Raw genomic sequence first — 15,393 nt, forward strand, 5'->3', positions numbered from 1 at the left:
GCAGAGGAGGCTAGAGGAAGAGGAGGTGCTGCAACATGAGGAGGAGCAGAGGCGCTGGAGGAGAGAGTGGAGCACACTCACATGGGATCACAACGCTTTTCCAGTTGAGTCTCGGGTCTTGTCTCCTGTCTGTTTGCAGTTGGGGGGGTGATGTTTGGATTGAGGTCAGGGTGCTGGTCTCTGCTGGATCATCGTGGTTTGTTACAGGTATATCTGTCAGGGACAGGTATGGGATTGTGAGAGTTTGTTCATTAAGTAACCAACGGTAATGTATATGTTCACTTTTTTGGCTTGAAAAGGAGCACAGACCTGTTGAAGTATTGTGTCTGGTACACAACTCACTACGATAATTCAGTGTATGATATTTGACACCGTACATTAACGCTCTCTCTCTTGCAGTCAGTGAGTTTGTGTTGTCAGCCAGTGGTGGTCATCAGTGTTCTTCTTCATTGTCTTTTCCCTCTCTGTCTGTCTCTGTCCTGTCAGAGCTCCAGGCCACTACTGTAACCCTCCTCTAGCCAGGCCATCCAATCCACCCCGCATAGGGACACCATTAAAAACCTCACAGGAGACCACCTCATCCACCTTAATGTCCACCTCTACCCCAGGCCTCAGTGACCTGTCACCATAGCAACCCCCACCTCTGGCCCCGTGGAGGACCCCAGGGTAACCTCAGCTCAGCACTGTCCATCGGTCACAGTGTGTCATAGGTAGTCCTGTGGCTGGCTGGCCATCGCTCACAGTTACAGTGTCTTACAGGCAGTTTAGAAGACAATCAAATATAGAAACACTGTTCTCTCACACACACAAAAACACACACACGAATGTAGACTGTCTCTCACACGCACAGTCTCTGTCACACGCACGTAGACTGTTTCTCACACACACACACACACACACACTATCTCACACACACGTAGACTGTCTCTCACAAACGTAGACTGTCTCTCACACACGCAGACTCTCTCACACGCACCGACTGTCTCTCACACACACGCAAACTATCTCACACACACGTAGACTGTCTCTCACACACACGTAGACTGTCTCTCACACACACGTAGACTGTCTCTTACACACACGTAGACTGTCTCTCACACACACGTAGACTGTCTCTCACACACACGTAGACTGTCTCTCACACACACGTAGACTGTCTCACACACACGTAGACTGTCTCACACACACGTAGACTGTCTCACACACACGTAGACTGTCTCTCACACACGTAGACTGTCTCTCACACACACAAACTATCTCACAGGCACAGACTGTCTCTCACGCACGTAGACTGTCTCTCACGCACGTAGACTTTCTCACACGCACGTAGACTGTCTCACACGCACGTAGACTTTCTCACACGCACGTAGACTGTCTCACACGCACGTAGACTGTCTCACACGCACGTAGACTGTCTCACACGCACGTAGACTGTCTCACACGCACGTAGACTGTCTCACACGCACGTAGACTGTCTCACACGCACGTAGACTGTCTCACACGCACGTAGACTGTCTCACACGCACGTAGACTGTCTCACAGGCACGTAGACTGTCTCACAGGCACGTAGACTGTCTCACACACACGTAGACTGTCTCACACACACGTAGACTGTCTCTCACACACACACACGTAGACTGTCTCTCACACACACATAGACTGTCTCTCACACGCACAGACTCTCACACGCACGTAGACTGTCTCTCACATACACACAAACACACACACACGTAGACTGTCTCTCTCACACACACGTAGACTGTCTCTCTCACACACACGTAGACTGTCTCTCTCACACACACATAGACTGTCTCTCACACACACGTAGACTGTCTCTCACACACACGTAGACTGTCTCACACACACACGTAGACTGTCTCTCACACACACGTAGACTGTCTCTCACATACACGTAGACTGTCACACACACACAGTGTGGTTAATTAGCGGCTGTGAGCATGAATGACAGTCCCACTGCTGCCCCATTAGGTAGGAGATCACCCTCTCCCTCCATTCCTCCATCCACCTCCAGCACTTTGCAGCTTTCATTACCTTCATCAATTATTCAGGGGTTGATTTGAGCCCCTGGGGCCTCTGCTGCCTGTCTGGTCTGCCTGTCTAGCTACCTGCCTAAAAAAAAGTGACCCCAAAAAGTAATTGGGGGAACCCTGGTTGGTAATTGGGCCATGATTAGGCCTACTACAAGTTTAGATAGCTGGTCGCTAGACTAACTTTACCAATCTAAAACATGTTAGCTGACGTGGCTAATTGACTGACTGTCCGTGACTGACATAACAAGAGAGAAACTGTTGATCCATAACCACATGTAGAAATTGCACCTTGTGTATTCTACTATTCTACTGTACCGCTCAACAGTAAGTTGAGACCCTGACTGAGGGGTGGGTGCCGCCAGTTGCCCATGCCTGGTGTAAACTATCAAATCAAACTTTATTTGTCACATGCGCCGAGTACAAGTGTAGACCTTACTGTGAAATGCACTGTTGGTTAAATCCTTAACCAACAGTGCAGTTCAAGAAAGAGTTAAGAAAATATTGACCAAATAAACTAAAGTAAAAAATAATAAAAAGTAACACAATAAAATAACAATAACGAGGCTATATACAGGGGGTACCGGTACCGAGTCAATGTGTGGGGGTACAGGTTAGTCGAGGTCATTTGTACATGTAGGTAGGGGTGAAGTGACTATGCATAGATAATAAACAGCGAGTAGCAGCAGGGTACAAAACAAGTGATAGTGTGTAGACTAATAACTATCTTCTAGCCCCTTCAGGTTGTACTGATGGTTGATACCACCGGTGTGCTCTTCTTACTCTGCTGTCCTCTTTGGGTTGATGTCTAGGCTCACGAGCGCTCGGAGAGTGTGGAGGTTACCTTCGTCACCCAGCTGGTTAGGAAGCTAATGATCGTCATCGCTCGCCCTGCACGCCTGTTAGAATGTCTGGTAAGAGGAACATGAGGGGGGAGACGGGGAGTATTCGGAGATGTTTCCCAACAATGTTTCCTTCAAATGAATGAAAATCCTAAGTGCTGAGGAGATAAATTATGAGTGTCTATCAGGGTTTACCGCTGTGAATAATGACTCGTTTTCAAATCCTTTTCTTAATTTTTTCATAAATTGCTTCCGGTTTGCAAGCCAGTCATTTTCCTCCCATAGTTAATACGCCACCTAGTCACTCAGCAAGGGAAATTAAAAAGATGTACTCCTAATTGTGTGGTAACTCAAGCATGCCACTGTATTTACTGTCCTCTGTCCTCAGAGACAGATGCAGCTCACATGAAACAGGCTACAACACATGTTTATGTATCACCCATAAGGGCTTCCATCCATCCAGCCTCCCAGCTCCTTCTCTCCAACAGCCCCAGCACGCTGCTGCTCTCTGCCCAGCCGGGGCGAGGGGAGTGGGGGTAGAGACGGTGCTTCATCATCCCCCCTCCTCCTTCATGGCTAAGCAGCTGGAACCTTCGCTCCACCTCATCCCTCTCTCTGGAGATGGGAGGGAGGGAATGAGAGAGAGAGAGGGAGGAAGGGAATGAGAGGGAGGGAGGGAGGGAGGCTGCCCCAGTGCTCACGTCTGTGTTTTTGACTAATCACATGCAGCCGATGATATGACAACACACAAGATGGGTTTTTACAAATGGATGCACACACAGCTTGAAGAGAGATGGTGGGGTGGAAGGAGGGTAGACTGGGGTGGAGGGGGTAGACTGGGGTGGTGGAGGGTAGACTCTGGTGGAGTGGGTAGACTGGGGTGGAGTGGGGTAGACTGGGTGGGGGGGGGGTAGACGGGGGTAGACTGGGTGGGGGGGTAGACTGGGGTGGAGGAGGGTAGACTGGGGTGGTGGAGGGTAGACTGGGGTGGAGGGGGTAGACTGGGGTGGAGGGGGTAGACTGGGGTGGAGGAGGGTAGACTGGGGTGGAGGAGGGTAGACTGGGGTGGAGGAGGGTAGACTGGGGTGGAGTGGAGGAGGGTAGACTGGGGTGGAGTGGGGTAAACTGGGGTGGTGGGGGGTAAACTGGGGTGGTCTGGGGTGTAGACTGGGGTGGAGTGGGGTAGACTGGGGTAGACGAGGGTAGACTGGGGTGGTGGGGTGTAGACTGGGGTGGTGGAGGGTAGACTGGGGTGGTGAAGGGTAGACTGGGGTGTAGGCTGGGGTGGTGGGGTGTAGGCTGGGGTGGTGGAGGGGGTAGACTGGGGTGGAGTGGGGTAGACTGGGGTGGTGGGGGATAAGCTGGGGTGGTGGGGGATAAGCTGGGGTGGAGGGGGATAAGCTGGGGTGGAGGGGGTAGACTGGGGTGGAGGGGGGTAGACTAGGGTGGAGGGGGGTTAACTGGGGTGGTGGGGGGTAAACTGGGGTGGTGGGGGGTAAACTGGGGTGGTCTGGGGTAAACTGGGGTGGAGGGGGGTAAACTGGGGTGGAGGGGTGTAAACGGGTGGAGGGGGGTAGACGGGTGGTGGAGGGTAGACTGGGGTGGTGGAGGGTAGACTCTGGTGGAGTGGGGTAGACTGGGGTGGAGTGGGGTAGACTGGGTAGGGGGGTAGACGAGGGTAGACTGGGGTGGTGGAGGGTAGACTGGGGTGGTGGGGTGTAGACTGGGGTGGTGGGGTGTAGGCTGGGGTGGTGGAGTGGGGTAGACTGGGGTGGAGTGGGGTAAACTGGGGTGGTGGAGGGTAGACTGGGGTGGTGGAGGGTAGACTGGGGTGGTGGGCTGTAGGCTGGGGTGGTGGAGGGGGTAGACTGGGGTGGAGGGGGGTAGACTGGGGTGGTGGGGGATAAGCTGGGGTGGAGGAGGGTAAGCTGGGGTGGAGTGGGGTAAACTGGGGTGGATGGGGGTAAACTGGGGTGGAGGGGGGTAGACGGGTGGAGGAGTGTAAACGGGTGGAGGGGGGTAGACGGGTGGTGGAGGGTAGACTGGGGTGGTGGAGGGTAGACTCTGGTGGAGTGGGGTAGACTGGGGTGGAGTGGGGTAGACTGGGTAGGGGGGTAGACGAGGGTAGACTGGGGTGGTGGGGGGTAGACTGGGGTGGTGGGGTGTAGGCTGGGGTGGTGGAGTGGGGTAGACTGGGGTGGAGTGGGGTAAACTGGGGTGGTGGAGGGTAGACTGGGGTGGTGGAGGGTAGACTGGGGTGGTGGGGTGTAGGCTGGGGTGGTGGAGGGGGTAGACTGGGGTGGAGGGGGGTAGACTGGGGTGGTGGGGGATAAGCTGGGGTGGAGGGGGGTAGACTGGGGTGGAGTGGGGTAAACTGGGGTGGAGGGGGGTAGACGGGTGGAGGAGAGTAAACTGGGGTGGACGGGAGTAGACGGGTGGAGGAGGGTAGACTGGGGTGGAGGGGGTAGACTGAGAGAGCCTCTGTCTTTGTCAGAGGACAAGGAAACAAACGATTGTTCACCTACAGTACAGTGCTGCTATCCAATGTTGTTCACCTACAGTACAGTGTCCAATGTTGTGTATTATTTTGTCATCCATAACCTCTTTTTGACATGTTCAGGTTCCCCCTCAGGTTGAGCCACTACAAACACACACACATTCCAACCTCTATTGCATTGGCTGATTTTAATACACTCTTCTCTACCTCCCCCCTTCCTTTTCTCTTCCTCACCCACATTCTACCCCCCCCCCCCCCCCCCCCCCCCTTCACTCTGCAGGAGTTTGACCCAGAGGAGTTCTACCATCTTTTGGAAGCAGCAGAGGGCCATGCCAAGGAGGGCCAGGGCATCAAGTCAGACATCCCCCGTTACATCATCAGCCAGCTGGGTCTCACCAGAGATCCTCTGAAGGAGATGGCGCAGCTGAGCAGCTACGACAGTGGGAACCCAGACACACCAGAGACAGACGACGCTGTGGATAGTCGAGGGCCCACCGTGCCTGTAGTGGCTCCCCCTAAAACCAAAGCCCCACGGGAGGAGGACTTTGAGAACATCAAGCTCATCAGCAACGGGGCCTATGGGTAAGACATAGCGAGAGAGACAGAGCGACAGACAGAGAGACAGACTTGTACCTAAATAAGACCTTAGATTGACTCCACGGGATCGGTGTGGGTGCCCCCCCCCCCCCCCTTCTCTCTCTCTCACTCGCTCTCTCTCTCCCCCATGGCCCCCCCCTTCTCTCTCTCTCTCTCTCTCTCTCTCTCTCACTCTCTCACTCGCTCTCTCTCTCTCCCCCATGGCCCTCCCCTTCTATCTCTCTCTCTCTGCAGTGCTGTGTTTCTGGTGCGCCACAAGGAGACCCGTCAACGTTTTGCCATGAAGAAGATCAACAAGCAGAATCTCATCCTGAGGAACCAGATCCAGCAGGCCTTTGTAGAGAGAGACATCCTCACATTCGCTGAGAACCCCTTCGTGGTCTCAATGTTCTGCTCCTTCGAGACACGCAGACACCTCTGTATGGTCATGGAGTATGTGGAGGGTAAGGGCTGATCATACACACATACACGAACAACAGACACCTCTGTATGGTCATGGAGTATGTGGAGGGTAAGGGCTGATCATACACACATACACGAACAACAGACACCTCTGTATGGTCATGGAGTATGTGGAGGGTAAGGGCTGATCATACACACATACACGAACAACAGACACCTCTGTATGGTCATGGAGTATGTGGAGGGTAAGGGCTGATCATACACACATACACGAACAACAGACACCTCTGTATGGTCATGGAGTATGTGGAGGGTAAGGGCTGATCATACATGAATGGGGGTGTATCCTGATTGTCTCTACCCTGACTAGGAAGTGAATGGGGGTGTATCCTGACTAGGAAGTGAATGAGGGTGTATACTGACTGTCTACCCTGACTAGGATGTGAATGGGGGTGTATACTGACTGTCTCTACCCTGACTAGGAAGTGAATGAGGGTGTATACTGACTGTCTCTACCCTGACTAATATGTGAATGGGGGTGTATACTGACTAGGAAGTGAATGGGGGTGTATCCTGACTAGGATGTGAATGGGGGTGTATACTGACTGTCTACCCTGACTAGGAAGTGAATGGGGGTGTATACTGACTGTCTACCCTGACTAGGAAGTGAATGAGGGTGTATACTGACTGTCTCTACCCTGACTAATATGTGAATGGGGGTGTATCCTGACTAGGAAGTGAATGGGGGTGTATCCTGACTAGGATGTGAATGGGGGTGTATACTGACTGTCTACCCTGACTAGGAAGTGAATGGGGGTGTATACTGACTGTCTACCCTGACTAGTATGTGAATGGGGGTGTATCCTGACTGTCTACCCTGACTAGTATGTGAATGGGGGTGTATCCTGACTAGGAAGTGAATGGGGGTGTATCCTGACTAGGATGTGAATGGGGGTGTATCCTGACTGTCTACCCTGACTAGGATGTGAATGGGGGTGTATCCTGACTAGGATGTGAATGGGGGTTTATCCTGACTGTCTCTACCCTGACTAATATGTGAATGGGGGTGTATCCTGACTGTCTCTACCCTGACTAGGAAGTGAATGGGGGTGTATCCTGACTGTCTCTACCCTGATTAGGTGGTGACTGTGCCACCCTGCTGAAGAACATCGGAGCTCTGCCCGTGGACATGGCACGCATGTACTTCGCTGAGACCGTACTGGCACTGGAGTACCTCCACAACTACGGCATCGTACACAGAGACCTGAAACCTGACAAGTAAGACACACACACTGTCCTCTAGTCTAGAAGCTTTAACTGTGGCCTCCCGAGTGGCGCAGCGGTCTGAGATACTGCATCGCTGTGCTTGAGGCGTCACTACAGACCCGGGTTTCATCCTGGGCTGTGTCACAGCCGGCCGCGACCGGGAGACCCATGAGGCGACGCACAATTGACTGGAAGGTTTGGCCGGCCGGGATGTCCTTGCTCCGTCACACTCTAGCGACTCCTGTGGCAGGCCGGGCGCACGCACGCTGACACGGTTGCCAGTTGTACAGTGTTTCCGCCGACACATTGGTGCGGCTGGCTTTCAGGTTAAGCGAGCAGTGTGTCAAGAAGCAGTGAGGCTTGGCAGGGTCGTGTTTCAGAGGACATATGGCTCTCGACCTTCGCCTCTCCCGAGTCCGTACGGGTGTTGCAGCGATGGGACAACACTGTAACTACCAATTGGATATCACGAAATTGGGGATAAAAAGGGATAAAAAATAAAAACATTTATTAAGAAAGCTTTACCTGTTATACGACTTTTCATTTATCATTAATACTTCTCATGGGCTTTAATAATACGCTTTATTCACTATCTCATGATGCTTACATCATATCTCTCTCCCCCTTCCTGCAGTCTTCTGATCACGTCGATGGGCCACATCAAGCTGACGGACTTTGGGCTATCTAAGATCGGTCTGATGAGCCTCACCACCAACCTGTATGAAGGACACATAGAGAAAGATACCAGGGAGTTCCTGGATAAACAGGTACAGAGAGAGAGAGAGAGAGAGACACATCTGGCCAGGGGCAGACTGGGACCAAAACATTTCCTAGAGGCCCCCACACTAGGCCATTTTATTTCCTAGAGGGCCCCACATTAGGCCATTTTATTTCCTAGAGGCCCCCACACTGGGCCATTTTATTTCCTAGAGGCCCCCACACTAGGCCATTTTATTTCCTAGAGGCCCCCACACTGGGCCATTTTATTTCCTAGAGGCCCCCACACTTGGCCATTTTATTTCCTAGAGGCCCCCACACTGGGCCATTTTATTTCCTAGAGGCCCCCACACTGGGCCATTTTATTTCCTAGAGGCCCCCACACTGGGCCATTTTATTTCCTAGAGGCCCCCACACTGGGCCATTTTATTTCCTTGAGGCCCCCACACTTGGCCATTTTATTTCCTAGAGGCCCCCACACTGGGCCATTTTATTTCCTAGAGGCCCCCACACTGGGCCATTTAATTTCCTAGAGGCCCCCACACTGGGCCATTTAATTTCCTAGAGGCCCCCACACTTGGCCATTTTATTTCCTAGAGGCCCCCACACTGGGCCATTTTATTTCCTTGAGGCCCCCACACTGGGCCATTTTATTTCCTAGAGGCCCCCACACTGGGCCATTTTATTTCCTAGAGGCCCCCACACTGGGCCATTTTATTTCCTAGAGGCCCCCACACTTGGCCATTTTATTTCCTAGAGGCCCCCACACTGGGCCATTTTATTTCCTAGAGGCCCCCACACTGGGCCATTTTATTTCCTAGAGGCCCCCACACTGAGCCATTTTTTTTTCTTTGAGGACCGCATTATTTGACAGATAACAGATTTTTTTTTTTTTATTAAAAAATTACACAGGCCCACTAGGCTCAAAATGGACCAGCCCATCTAGCATTTGCCCGAAATGCCAGCTGACCAGTCCGCCCCTGCCTCTGGCGCCCAACACATAACACCCAAACTCTGTCACTGATCACTCTCCCCTTATCTATAACAGTGTCTATGACAGAAGTGTATGTCAACAGATATGAGACAAAAGGACTAAGGGAATGCAACGTTGTACTGTAGGAGACAGTTGCCGTGTATTTCTCCCTGCCTATACTTGACCCTTCCCCTCTGTGTGTATGACCAGGTGTGTGGTACACCAGAGTACATCGCCCCAGAGGTGATCCTCAGACAGGGCTATGGGAGGCCAGTAGACTGGTGGGCCATGGGGGTCATCCTCTACGAGTTCCTGGTGGGCTGTGCCCCTTTCTTTGGAGACACACCTGAGGAGCTCTTTGGACAGGTCATCAGTGGTGAGTATCACAGAGAGCAGCAGCACACAGGAGTCTGCATTTTTAACAGACAAAAAAAAGGGAAGGGAAAAGTATTGCTTTGTTTTGAAAACGTTTGTGTAAAAATCCATCTGACCACAATGTCTGCTCTCCGTCCTCTATTTGTAGATGAGATCATATGGCCAGAGGAGGAGGAGGCTCTTCCTAACGATGCCCAGGACCTCATCTCTAAACTGCTCAGACAGAACCCTCTGGAGAGGCTGGGCACAGGTGATGGATTAGAACATGTTATTTGACAAGCGGAACTCATAGAAACAAGTGCACTACCCGAAACAAGTACACTACCCGAAACAAGTACACTACCCGAAACAAGTACACTACCCGAAACAAGTACACTACCCGAAACAAGTACATTACCCGAAACAACTACACTACCCGAAACAAGTACACTACCCGAAACAAGTACACTACCCGAAACAAGTACACTACCCGAAACAAGTACACTACCCGGAACAAGTACACTACCCGGAACAAGTACACTACCCGGAACAAGTACACTACCCGAAACAAGTACACTACCCGAAACAAGTACACTACCCGAAACAAGTACACTACCCGGAACAAGTACACTACCCGGAACAAGTACACTACCCGAAACAAGTACACTACCCGAAACAAGTACACTACCCGAAACAAGTACACTACCCGAAACAAGTACACTACCCGGAACAAGTACACTACCCGGAACAAGTACACTACCCGAAACAAGTACACTACCCGAAACAAGTACACTACCCGAAACAAGTACACTACCCGGAACAAGTACACTACCCGGAACAAGTACACTACCCGGAACAAGTACACTACCCGAAACAAGTACACTACCCGAAACAAGTACACTACCCGAAACAAGTACACTACCCGAAACAAGTACACTACCTGCACGTCTCACATTACACAGTGTCAGATTGTCATTTAGTCTTTATCAGTCTGTCTGTGTTGTAGGCAGTGGTCTCCTTGTCATTCCTTCTGTCTCTGTGTTGTAGGCAGTGGTCTCCTTGTCATTCCTTCAGTCTCTGTGTTGTAGGCAGTGGTCTCCTTGTCATTCCTTCAGTCTCTGTGTTGTAGGTAGTGGTCTCCTTGTCATTCCTTCAGTCTCTGTGTTGTAGGCAGTGGTCTCCTTGTCATTCCTTCTGTCTCTGTGTTGTAGGCAGTGGTCTCCTTGTCATTCCTTCAGTCTCTGTGTTGTAGGCAGTGGTCTCCTTGTCATTCCTTCTGTCTCTGTGTTGTAGGTAGTGGTCTCCTTGTCATTCCTTCAGTCTCTGTGTTGTAGGTAGTGGTCTCCTTGTCATTCCTTCAGTCTCTGTGTTGTAGGTAGTGGTCTCCTTGTCATTCCTTCAGTCTCTGTGTTGTAGGTAGTGGCCTCCTTGTCATTCCTTCAGTCTCTGTGTTGTAGGTAGTGGTCTCCTTGTCATTCCTTCAGTCTCTGTGTTGTAGGTAGTGGTCTCCTTGTCATTCCTTCAGTCTCTGTGTTGTAGGTAGTGGCCTCCTTGTCATTCCTTCAGTCTCTGTGTTGTAGGTAGTGGTCTCCTTGTCATTCCTTCAGTCTCTGTGTTGTAGGTAGTGGTCTCCTTGTCATTCCTTCAGTCTCTGTGTTGTAGGTAGTGGTCTCCTTGTCATTCCTTCAGTCTCTGTGTTGTAGGTAGTGGTCTCCTTGTCATTCCTTCTGTCTCTGTGTTGTAGGTAGTGGTCTCCTTGTCATTCCTTCAGTCTCTGTGTTGTAGGTAGTGGTCTCCTTGTCATTCCTTCAGTCTCTGTGTTGTAGGTAGTGGTCTCCTTGTCATTCCTTCAGTCTCTGTGTTGTAGGTAGTGGTCTCCTTGTCATTCCTTCTGTCTCTGTGTTGTAGGTAGTGCATTTGAGGTGAAGCAGCATCGGTTCTTCTATAATCTGGACTGGAACACTCTGCTGAGACAGAAGGCAGAGTTCATCCCTCAGCTAGAGTCAGAGGACGACACCAGCTACTTTGACAGTAAGTCTCACCTACTGTACATGATATAAATGTACCTAGAGCAACACCCTGAGCCTTACTTAGAATAATAGAACAGAACTCCCAAAAGTGAGTTAGTGGACAGTCCGGTCCAGTAGTCTTGTGTAATGCTACTCTCTCTCTCTCTCCAGCCCGTTCAGACAGGTACCACCACTTGGACTCTGAAGATGAAGACGACACCAATGATGACGAACACGTAGAGATACGTCAGTTCTCCTCCTGCTCGCCCCGCTTCAGCAAGGTTAACAGCACACACGCACACGCACACACACACACACACACACACACACACACACACACACAGCACCCCATGTACTACATCATTTTCAATCAAACTGTATGTTTAGGTGTACAGCAGTATGGAGCGTCTATCCCTCCATGAGGAGAAGAGGACCCCCCCGCCCACCAAGCGCAGCCTCAGCGAGGAGGGAGGAGAACGCATTGACAGCCTCAGTAGTCTCAAGTCCAGAGACCGCGCCTGGCTGGTGGGGTCACCTGAGATGTGAGTATGGGGGCTTCTTCTGAGGACTCCAAAGCCTCATTTACTGATAGTCTATGCAAATGATTTAAGTCTTCTACTAAATGAGCTGTCTGTCCCTTCCATTACCAACAACAGAAGTGTAACCTCCCTGTGTGCCTCCCTCAGCCTGCGTAAGCGTCTGTCTGTCTCAGAGTCGTCCCACACCGAGAGCGACTCCAGCCCTCCCCTGACGGTGCGAAGACGCTGCTGCTCTGCCATCATCGAGATGCCACGCTTCGCCATCTCCTCAGAGGAGGAAGCAGGGGTGGCCCCCAGCCATAGGAGCTCCAGCCTGCTCAGCCAGACCCCCGGTGGAGTCAGGGGCCCCCGCAGCGAGGACCTGCCCCTCTCCATCCCTGAGCTCCCCGTGGAGAGAGAGCTGAAACTGGACGAGTCCCCCACAACACCAGACTCTACAGCCAGCCAGCTCAGCAAAGCCACACTCACACGTCAGTACAATTTATATACAACTTTATTGTCCATATGTTACAGAAAACAACAGAAACTGGCAAAACATATTCTATATGAATGTACTGTGTGTCTGCTTTGATTCCATTCACATGACAAAATGTCTTACAGTATTGTCCTGGTATTGGATCCTCTGCCTTCACCTCTGTTTATCTCTCTCTCCATAGCGGGCAGTTCAGGAGATGTGTGGGAGCGTGGTTCAGGGGCAGACAGCTCTCCCTCTACCCCTAAGGCCATCAGTGACCTGGCAGCTAGGAGGGCCCGTCACAGACTGTTGTCTGGAGACGCAGACAAACACGCCCAGTCCAGACCACTCAACAAGGTCATCAAGTCAGCCTCCGCTACCACTCTCTCACTCATGATTCCTGCTGGTACGTCTGAGGTTTTAACAGCCAGGAATGTGTTATTTGTGCGCTTCTGTCTTTGTGTATTGAGATGTGTTGTGTGTCTGTTAATGTCTGTGTCTGTTTATGTCTCTGTCTGTCTCTCTGTGTCTGTCTGTCTGTCTGTCTGTCTGTCTGTCTGTCTGTCTGTCTGTCTGTCTGTCTGTCTGTCTGTCTGTCTGTCTGTCTGTCTGTCTGTCTGTCTGTCTGTGTGTGTGTGTGTGTGTGTGTGTGTGTGTGTGTGTGTGTGTGTGTGTGTGTGTGTGTGTGTGTGTGTGTGTGTGTGTGTGTGTGTGTGTGTGTGTGCGTGTGTGCGTGCGTGCGTGTGTGTGTGTGTGTGTTTATTAGTTTCTGTCTGTGTCTGTCTGTGTGTGTTTGTTAGTGTCTGTCTGTCTTTGCCTGTGGACTGTATGTCTGTCTGTATCTGTATGTCTGTCTGTATCTGTATGTCTGTCTGTGGACTGTATGTCTGTCTGTGGACTGTATGTGTGTATCTGTATGTCTGTATGTGTCTGTCTGTCTGTGGACTGTATGTATGTATGTGTCTGTCTGTCTGTGGACTGTATGTCGGAAGTTTACATACACCTTAGCCAAATACATTTAAACTCAGTTTTTCACAATTCTAGTAATAATTACCTGTCTTAGGTCAGTTAGGATCACCACTTTATTTTAAGAATGTGAAATGTCAGAATAATAGTTGAGAGAATGATTTATTTCAGCTTTTATTTCTTTCACCACATTCCCAGTGGGTCAGAAGTTTACATACACTCAATTAGTATTTGGTAGCATTGTCTTTAACTTGGATCAAACGTTTCGGGTAGCCTTCCACAAGCTTCCCACAATAAGTTGGGTGAATTTTGGCGCATTCCTCCTGACAGAGCTGGTGTAACTGAGTCAGGTTTGTAGACCTCTTTGCTCGCATGCGCTTTTTCAGTTCTGCCCACAAATTTGTGATGGCCACTCCAATACCTTGACTTTGTTTTCCTTAAGCCATTTTGCCACAACTTTGGAAGTATGCTTGGGTTCATTGTCCATTTGGAAGACCCATTTGCCACCAAGCTTTAACTTCCTGACTGATGTCTTGAGATCTTGCTTCAATATATCCACATAATTTTCCTTCCTCATGATGCCATCTATTTTGTGAAGTGCACCAGTCCCTCCTGCAAGCAAAGCAGCCCCACAACATGATGCTGCCACCCCCGTGCTTCACGGTTGGGATGGTGTTCTTTGTCTTGCAAGCCACCCCCTTTTTCCTCCAAACATAACGATGGTCATTATGGCCAAACAATTCTATTTTTGTTTCATCAGACCAGAGGACATTTCTCCTGCAGTTGCAACCCGTAATCTGGCTATTTTTTGGCGGTTTTGGATCAGTGGCTTCTTCCTTGCTGAGCGGCCTTTCAGGTTATGTCGATATAGGACTCGTTTTACTGTGGATATAGATACTTTTGTACCTGATTCCTCCAGCATCTTCACAAGGTCCTTTGCTGTTGTTCTGGGATTGATTTACACTTTTCACACCAAAGTACATTCATCTCTAGGAGACAGAACACGTCTCCTTCCTGAAAGGTATGACGGCTGCGTGGTCCCATGGTGTTTATACTTGCGTACTATTGTTTGTACAGATGAACATGGTACCTTCAGGCATTTGGAAATTGCTCCCAAGGATGAACCAGACTTGTGGAGGTCTACAACTTTTTTTCTGAGGTCTTGGCTGATTTCTTTTGATTTTCCCATGATGTCAAGCAAAGAGGCACTGAGTTTGAAGGTAGGTCTTGAAATACATCCACAGGTACACCTCCAATTGACTCAAATGATGTCAATTCGCCTATCAGAAGCTTAAGCCATGATGTAATTTTCTGGAATTTTACAAGCTGTTTAAAGACACAGTCAACTTAGTGTATGTAAACTTCTGCCCCACTGGAATTGTGATACAGTGAATTATAAGTTAAATAATCTGTCTGTAAATAATTGTGGACTGTGTGTATGTGTCTGTCTGTCTGTCTGTGGACTGTATGTGTGTGTCTTTCTGTCTGTCTGTGGACTGTGTGTATGTGTCTGTCTGTCTGTGGACTGTGTGTATGTGTCTGTCTGTCTGTGGACTGTGTGTATGTGGCTGTCTGTCTGTGGACTGTGTGTATGTGTCTGTCTGTCTGTGGACTGTATGTATGTGTCTGTCTGTCTGTGGACTGTGTGTATGTATCTGTATGTGGACTGTGTGTATGTGTCTGTCTGTCTGTGGACTGTGTGTATGTGTCTGTCTGTCTGTGGACTGTG

At 50.3% G+C, this 15,393-nt stretch overlaps 1 protein-coding gene across 7 annotated transcripts in view; it reads left to right on the top strand.

Moving 5' to 3' along the window:
• The window catches only part of LOC129869445 (microtubule-associated serine/threonine-protein kinase 2-like), a 284,626-nt gene that overhangs the window by 257,187 nt on the left and 12,046 nt on the right, over nucleotides 1-15,393 (top strand). For all 7 annotated transcript variants that reach the window (XM_055943864.1, XM_055943865.1, XM_055943867.1 and 4 more), the window contains 12 exons: nucleotides 2,861-2,962; nucleotides 5,668-5,969; nucleotides 6,219-6,427; nucleotides 7,526-7,664; nucleotides 8,287-8,419; nucleotides 9,553-9,718; nucleotides 9,866-9,967; nucleotides 11,605-11,727; nucleotides 11,877-11,986; nucleotides 12,093-12,247; nucleotides 12,392-12,714; nucleotides 12,901-13,104. In XM_055943864.1, the coding sequence (XP_055799839.1) occupies nucleotides 2,861-2,962; nucleotides 5,668-5,969; nucleotides 6,219-6,427; nucleotides 7,526-7,664; nucleotides 8,287-8,419; nucleotides 9,553-9,718; nucleotides 9,866-9,967; nucleotides 11,605-11,727; nucleotides 11,877-11,986; nucleotides 12,093-12,247; nucleotides 12,392-12,714; nucleotides 12,901-13,104 (2,068 nt within the window). The remainder of the gene's footprint in view (nucleotides 1-2,860; nucleotides 2,963-5,667; nucleotides 5,970-6,218; nucleotides 6,428-7,525; nucleotides 7,665-8,286; nucleotides 8,420-9,552; nucleotides 9,719-9,865; nucleotides 9,968-11,604; nucleotides 11,728-11,876; nucleotides 11,987-12,092; nucleotides 12,248-12,391; nucleotides 12,715-12,900; nucleotides 13,105-15,393) is intronic.

The sequence above is a fragment of the Salvelinus fontinalis genome, chromosome 14 (genome assembly GCF_029448725.1).
Source record: "Salvelinus fontinalis isolate EN_2023a chromosome 14, ASM2944872v1, whole genome shotgun sequence".
Classification (NCBI taxonomy): Eukaryota; Metazoa; Chordata; class Actinopteri; order Salmoniformes; family Salmonidae; genus Salvelinus; species Salvelinus fontinalis.